Below are 7,993 nucleotides of genomic sequence, written 5' to 3'. Positions count from 1 at the left end.
AAACTATGCAACGAAAACAGAATCTGTCAAACAGAACAGTCTGTAATGATCTGAACAAATGCAATACTTTTGTAACTCCAAAAATTCTGAAAAATTAGGACAATGTGGAAAATTTGTATATCAATTATGTGTAAAACTCATGTTCCAGTGAATTTAAACAATTCTACTACTGGGCGCAAATGTTTCTGTTTTTTCACAGAATCAAATCAACTATCAACCAAATCACCCCATAGGCTTTACTTGGCACAAACACTAATTTAAAACACAAAAACACAATCATAACAAGAGCATAATTGTATGCCACTCAAAAACAGAAAAGAAAAAGTAAAAATAAAGATAACTATTGGGTTTCCTCCCAACAAGCGCTATTGTTTTACGCCCCTAGCTTGGTGTAATCCATAGTTTCAAGTATTGTCATCCTTCATTCCCAAGTCCTTTTTAATCAAATCTTCCAAAACTTTTCTTAATAAATCTCTACTCTCATGTTCTTATTTCCTAGTGGGAGAGCTTAAACTATTGAAAGTACTTTGTTCGGTAATTTTAACATTCATTACTCCAAATTCTGAATCATCACCACAAACATCTTCATATAAACATGTATTTCATCATCAATAGGTTCCCTAGCCATCTCCTCAAATCAACCATTACTAAATCCTTCATTAATCCCTTTAGTAATCCACTCCAATTTTATCACAAGTATGGTGGTACAAAGTTTTAATAACTTCAGCATAAGGAACTCTGGTCCTAAGATTTTCACTATATGCAAAACAATCTTTAGATTCCAAACTACGTATAGTGTCTTTATCCTGGAGAATTTCTTCTATTGAACGATACTCAGAATTTCTCCTATAGTAAGCAAGGATTTCTCTAGCTTCTCAGATTATATGTCAAATTCATGCATAAGGATAATAGTAACAATCTTCCTAATTTTGGGATCATGATTGTTGGGAAGTTCATAGAATATCTTTTTAGTGTCGAATGAGTATGCGAAAAAATCTTTCTAACTTAACTATAAGCATAGAAATAGCATCCACATAGAAGTTTGTTTTATCAAGGATCGATCCTCAAATTATGGGTATGACTGCCGTGCAATCAAAGAATTCCTGAATAATACTCTTCCATATAAGTTTCCCGCTACCCACATGATAGATTTTAGTTTTAAAATTTGTGGGAGCTTTAGTTTCCGGAGGATCATGATTAAGATCACAAGATTCAAGTTTTTTGTCAAGAGTTTCACTAGTGCTATCTTCACTAGGGATTTCAACAATAACTTTCTCAAATTCAGACATGATAACAACTTCAAGCAAGCAAACAAAAATGTTTTATGTGTTTTTGTAAAATTGTTTTAGAAGTGGGGGAGATGAAAAAGAGAGGCGAATGGACAATCAAAGTAATAACAAGTAGATGATAGTTTATGCGAAGGTACTTGATAGATTTTGGTGATTTCTCTCCGGCAACGGTGCCAGAAATTCTTCCTACTACCTGTGAGCTGCGTTTGGATTTTCTTGAAGAGGAGAGGATGATGCAGTACAGTAGAGATAAGTTTTTCCCTCGGCTAAGAACCAATATTATCAATCCAGTAGGAGAACCACGTGAAATCTCGTTAACAATACCTACACACAAAAGAGGAAATACTTGCACCCAACGCGATCAAGGGGGTTGTCAATCCCGTTGGCGGTTATTTGCAAGGATCAAATCTCGTAGTGACAGATAGATAAAATAAAATACAAAATAAAATAATGGTAAATCAATTGCAGCAAGATATTTTTGAAATTTATATATGATAAAACTAGACTCGGGGGCCATAGTTTTCATTAAAGGCTTCTCTCTGGAAGAAAAAGCATACGGTGGGTGAACAAATTACTATTAGCAATTGATATAAAAGCGCATAGTTACGAAAATATCCAGGACAATGATCATGTATATAGGCATCACGTTCAAGACCAGTAGACCGACTCATGCCTGCATCTATTACTATTACTCCACCCATTGACGGATGTCCAACATGCATCTAGGGTATTAAGTTCATGAAAAACGAAGTAACACCTTAAGCAAGATGATATGATATAGACAAAGTAAATGCAACCAATATGAATAAACCCCGTCGTTTCCCCCTTAATGGCAACAATACAAATATGTGTCTTGTCTGCTACTTTGTCACTGGGATATAGAGCACCGCAAGATTGAACCCATTACAAAGCACCTCTCCCATTGCAAGACAAATCAACCTAGTTGGCCAAACCAAACAGATAGATTAGAGAGAAATACAAAGCTATAATAATCATGCATAAAAGAATTCAGAGAAGACTCAATTAATATTAATGAATAATCTAGTTATAAACCCACAATTCATCGGATCCCAACAAACGCACCGCAAAAGAAGATTACATCGAATAGAACTCCAAGAACATCGAGGAGAACGTTGCATTGAAGATCAAAGAGAGAGGAGAAGCCATCTAGCTACTAGCTATGGACCCGTAGGTCAGTGGTAAACTACTCACTCATCATTAGAAGGGTAGCAAAGTTGACGTAGAATCCCTCCGTGATCGATTTCCCCTCCGGCGGAGTACCGGAAAAGGCCTCTAGATAGGATCACGGAAGAACAGAAACTTGTGGCGGCGAAAAAAGTATTTCGGGTGGCTGTCTATTGGTTTCTCGATATTAGAAAATTTATAGAGGTGTAATCAGGTCAGACGGAGCCACGAGGGGCCCACAAGGTATCAGGGCTCGCTTACCCCCTAGGCGCACCCTGTTGCCTTATCGTCTCCTCATTTGCCTTGTGATCTGCTTCCAAAGCTTCTAAGGTCTTTCTTGTCTAGAAAAAAATTGTCAAAAAGTTTCGTAGCATTTGCACTTCGCTTGGTACTAATTTCTTGAAAAACCAAAAACAGGCAAAAAATAGCAACTAGCACTTGGCACTAGGTTAATAGGTTAGTTCCAGAAAATGATATACAATTGCATATTAAACATCCAAGATTGATACTATAATAGCATGGAACAATAAAAAAATATAGATACACAACTCTAACCAATCCCCTAAAAATAAAGGAGGATCAGGTGGAGTAAACCCTTAGAGGAGTATTTTTACTCCACTAAGATTTGGCCGAACCTAGCCGATCCCTTAAATATAACAAAGTAATTTTTTTTCTAAACTTGTGCAATTCTAGTATGCATTCTAACTAGATATTAGCACACATATAGAAACTAAACATAAATACGAATATTTAAGCAAATCATGAATACAATCTACAAACCAAATTATTCAAATTTAAACACACCGAATTGTCCAAGTGTAGCAAATAACATGTGAAAGGACAACTAGGAAGCCTATGAAGTTGCCAATGATGCTCAATAAGATCTTCTTGGAGCTGAGCATCAACTTGTCATTTCTCGATCATGTGATGCTCATCAAGGAATGCCAGGATTCTATTTGTACCATACTCTAGCTCAATGGGAATCCCTTTGGTGATGCACCAAAAGCTCCCAGACATAACTCTCTCGACTTCAATGATCATGTGCAATATGATGCAACAAGTCATGATCTGTCATAGAACCTTGGAGCTCTAGTACTCGGCAGGGACATGAACAATTGCAATGCGCTTCTGAAGCACACTGAAGGCTCTCTTCACATCTTTCCTAGCATCTTCTCGAAATTGGGCCAAACGAATATTTTTGTTACCTTTTGGATGCAGAATTATTTTGACTAATGTAGCCCATGGTAGATAGATGCCATCCGCAAGGTAGTAACCCATCGAGTAGTTGTGCCCATTCACCGAGTAGTTGCAAGCAGGAGCATCTCCTATAATAAGACTATAAATCAATGGTGACCCCGTTAGCACATTCAAGTCATTATGAGAGCCAGGGAAACCAAAGAATGAATGCCATATCCAAAGATCTTTTGTTGCAACTACCTCAAGAATGATTGTTGGATCATTGCAGTGGCCTTTCTGCTGGCCCTTCCACCCTGCACGACAATTCTTCCATGTCCAGTGCATACCATCAAGTGATCCAAGCATCCCTGACCATCCTCTTACTTGACTCTTTGTCATCAGCATTTGGGTGTCCCCCTCGTCGGGTGCCCTCAAATAGTCAGGTTCAAAGACATGGATCACTGCTTTAGTAAACCTTCGAAGAGCCTCCAAGATTGTGTCTTCACCAATGCGGACATAGTTGTCAAATGGCATCGGTCGAACACCCATATGCCAATACTCGAATAGCCGCAATGCACTTCATCGGAGGGCTTGCACTTACCTCTCCACTTGCATTTCTTCGGAGCTTGAACCAGCCATCATAATTCTCAATGGCTTTTGCAATGGTCAGAAAAAGACTTATGTGCATCCGAAAGCGTCGATGGAAGTACTTCTCCGGATAAGTTGGATTGGGAGCAAAGTAGTCTCTCATGATTTTGGCATGACCCTCCACTCTATCATGGTTGATGTGTATGCAGGCAAACTGCGATCCTCTTCTAGGCTGCCGAACAACATCATTGAAAATCATGCCTAAAACGGTTTCAAAGTCTTCGTCTTATTCTTCCTCTTTGGATGACGACGAATCCTCCAAGACTATCTCCCTCAACCTCTTCATCTACAATTCAAACGACTTGGTTCAATCCAAATGACACGGTTAAAAAACATACAAAAAAACTCAACTAGACAAACCGTCGAACACTTGCGGTGCGATGGTGGTGCACCGGCCGACCAACGTCGTTTAGACCAAACCAGTGAGCGGTGATGCGTGGGAATGACCTGCAGCGGTGTGCAAGCAAGGTCAGATGCGACAGCCGACAAAAAGGAAGAAGATTCGAAGCAATCTGACGAATCGGCTCTGGTGACAGTGACGGTGTTTCACCTTGATTCCGGCGACGACGACGGGGGCCAAACAGGCTCAGTGTTGGGGGCCAAGGGAGGCAAGAGGTAGCGGCAGGGCCAGCGAGAGGTGCGCAGTGGCGAGCAGTGAGGCGAGTGAGAGGCTCTGTTTTTTACTCCGAGCAGTAGCAGCCGAGTAAATATAGGGACAGGATAGGCGATGGAGGATAATTTTTACTCCACTAACCGTTTTAGGGATCGACTAGATGCTGGTTAGGCTGGTCGTAATGGGAGTATCATATATGGTATCATGCATGCCAACTAGACTTTTTGGATGATGTGGCACACAATTAAATGAGGAAAGAGAGGGCATGGTATCATATCATGATACCGTATCATATTAAATGTTGTACTAGTTTGTTTCATGTATGGCAATTAATAAGACAACCTAAGATGCTAACTTATGATACTATGCATTACGGAGGTAGTATCATATAGTAGTATCATATGCATGATACTAGAATATGATACTCTCCATTACAACCAGCCTTACAGAAGTAAAACCGACTTTTTACTCCTCCGAACGGGGATTGGTCCAAGACACTCTATCCAATATACTATACTGCATGTGCCATCATGGCAACAAAATACCCACATAAATGAGTTAATTAGCAAATAATACAGAATCAGACTACCAAAAGGCCCATCAAAACACAATATTATTAAAAAAATCTATCCATCCCATAATATAACACATTATTACATTAAATATACTCACATATTAAATGTAATAACATCTAATATTTCTCATGTCAATTCGTAGTTCTACAAGGAAAATGGCTAAATCTGATTCCTCCATCTCTCTGATCGTGCGGTAGGCAATCCTTATCATATCCAGTCATCAACAACGCACAACGACTAGTCGTAGCGCACACACACATACAGCACTCGTATAAAAAACCAACAGCGGTCGCAGCTCTCTTTCCCAGGTGAGCCAGCCAGCGAGTGCGCCACCACCACAACCCAGATCTCCGCCTCGCCGGCTGGCCCCCCTCGCCCCCACAACCACCATGCGGAGCACGGGCCCGGCAACAACGGTGACGCGGGTGGCGCAGAGGGTCGTCGCCCCGTCGGCGCCCACGCCCGGGGGCGAGCTCCCGCTCTCCTGGCTCGACCGCTACCCCACGCAGCGCGCGCTCATCGAGTCCCTCCACGTCTTCAAGGGCCGCGCCGGCGACGACGCCGCCGAGTCCCCGGTCAAGGCCATCGAGCGCGCCCTGGCCGCCGCGCTCGTGAGCTACTACCCCATCGCCGGCCGGCTCGCGCTGTCCGACGGCGGCGAGCTGGTCGTGGACTGTACCGGCGAGGGCGTGTGGTTCGTGGAGGCCACCGCGAGCTGCACCCTGGAGGAGGTGGACTACCTCGAGTACCCGCTCATGGTGCCCAAGGACGAGCTGCTGCCGCACCCCACCTACCCCGCCTCCGACCCCCTCGCCGAGGACTCCGTAATCCTTCTAGTCCAGGTAATAATTTAGCAAGACTGCAGAAAAATCCCCATTTTTGGTCCGGCCGGCGTGCGTGTGTTCTGGAACCTTTGGTTCTTCCAAGTCAACGGCATGGGTTGCGATGGCGCTTAATTGCTCGGCCCATTCCCCAATGCAGGTCACGCAGTTCGCGTGCGGCGGCTTCGTGGTCGGGTTCCGGTTCAGCCACGCCGTCGCGGACGGCCCCGGCGCGGCGCAGTTCATGTCGGCGATGGGCGAGATCGCGCGCGGGCGCGCCGCGCCGTCGCTGACGCCGGCGTGGGGCCGCGAGGCGATCCCGAGCCCGCCGGCCGCGTCCGTGGGCCCGCTCCCGGTCCCGACGGAGCTCCGGCTGCAGTATCTGGCCATGGACATCTCCACCGACTACATCGACCACTTCAAGGCCCGGTTCCTGGAGGAGACGGGGCACCGGTGCAGCGCGTTCGAGGTGCTGATCGCCAAGGCGTGGCAGGCCCGCACCCGCGCCGCCGGGTTCGCGAGGGGCTCCCCCGTGCACGTGTGCTTCGCCATGAACGCGCGGCCGGCGCTCCGCCCCCGCGCGCTGCCCGACGGGTTCTACGGCAACTGCTACTACATCATGCGCGTGTCGGCGCCGGCGGAGGCCGTGTCGGACGCGCCGCTGAACGACGTGGTCCGGCTGATCCGCGAGGGCAAGAAGCGGCTCCCGTCCGAGTTCGCGCGGTGGAGCCGCGGGGAGATGGGCGACGGCGGGGACCCGTACCGCATCACGTCCGACTACCGGACGCTGCTGGTGTCGGACTGGTCGCGGCTGGGGTTCGCGGAGGTGGACTACGGTTGGGGCGCCCCCGTGCACGTGGTGCCCCTCACCAACCTGGACTACATCGCGACGTGCATCCTGGTCCGCCCCTCCGCGCACAAGCCCGGCGCGCGCCTCATCACCCAGTGCGTCGCCGCCGACGGCGTCGACGCCTTCCACCGGGACATGATGCGCCTCGACTGATTGGTCCACCACACGATCAGTTGCAGCAGGTGCCGTTGCCAACGGCCAGTAGTTGTCGGCCGGAGAGCAGAGGAGAATATTCTACTGCAACACCACGATACATACATAGAATACGTGTTGTAATGTTTGATTTATTCGTTCCATTCGATTAAATTCGTTTTGCCATTTATAGGAGTACATGATGCGAAGTTGTTGCTTGTGATTCGGGTTGTGAATGTGAAAGAAGAGCTGTAACGATCGAGACATCGAGTTGGTGGGGAGCCACTGTCTCCTCCTGCCTAAGCAAAGCAGGAGTAAGTAAGCAAGTTGTTTGTCACTTGGCACCGGCTTCATCTATGTCGTGCGGTGCGTTGCGTACCAGTCAGGCCATCGCAATCTTGGTTTGTTAAGCCCCAAGTAGGCACAACAGAAGCGGTAGCGTGCGTGGCCTCTCTCGCGGGGTTAAAAGGTGTTCTTTGCTTCTGGAGGGGTTTGAACTTGATCTCACTTGCTTTTTGGTGCGCCTGGCGTGACGAAGATTAGAAGGCGTGCGTGTGCTGGTTTGTTCGGCGATTCGGTTCGGTGGTTGGACAAAGAAGAGGGCAAATTTGACCATTTTGACCTATGAACGAAATCAATTCACGGGATGAATTGACCGTGAAATTATTTCACAGCCCTAACCTTTTTGTGTAGCGCCCGTCACG

At 46.1% G+C, this 7,993-nt stretch overlaps 1 protein-coding gene across 1 annotated transcript; it reads left to right on the top strand.

The window, feature by feature from the left end:
* The first annotated feature begins 5,746 nt into the window (after positions 1 to 5,746).
* LOC123159692 (acyl transferase 7) lies at positions 5,747 to 7,626 on the top strand. The gene is made up of 2 exons (XM_044577506.1): positions 5,747 to 6,328; positions 6,468 to 7,626. Exons 1-2 carry the CDS (start codon positions 5,876 to 5,878, stop codon positions 7,308 to 7,310), a joined length of 1,296 nt encoding a protein of 431 aa, XP_044433441.1. The 5' UTR covers positions 5,747 to 5,875; the 3' UTR covers positions 7,311 to 7,626.
* Positions 7,627 to 7,993: the final 367 nt, after the last annotated feature.

The sequence above is a fragment of the Triticum aestivum genome, chromosome 7B (genome assembly GCF_018294505.1).
Source record: "Triticum aestivum cultivar Chinese Spring chromosome 7B, IWGSC CS RefSeq v2.1, whole genome shotgun sequence".
NCBI classification, from domain to species: Eukaryota; Viridiplantae; Streptophyta; class Magnoliopsida; order Poales; family Poaceae; genus Triticum; species Triticum aestivum.
Note: the sequence above shows the minus strand (reverse complement) of the source record. Positions and strands in the feature narration are given on the sequence as shown.

Coding starts and splice junctions, on each gene's coding strand:
- LOC123159692 (XM_044577506.1), top strand. CDS start 5,876: ATGCGGAGCACGGGCCCGGCAACAACGGTGACGCGGGTGGCGCAGAGG. Junction 6,329..6,467: donor CCGTAATCCTTCTAGTCCAG/GTAATAATTTAG, acceptor TCCCCAATGCAG/GTCACGCAGTTCGCGTGCGG.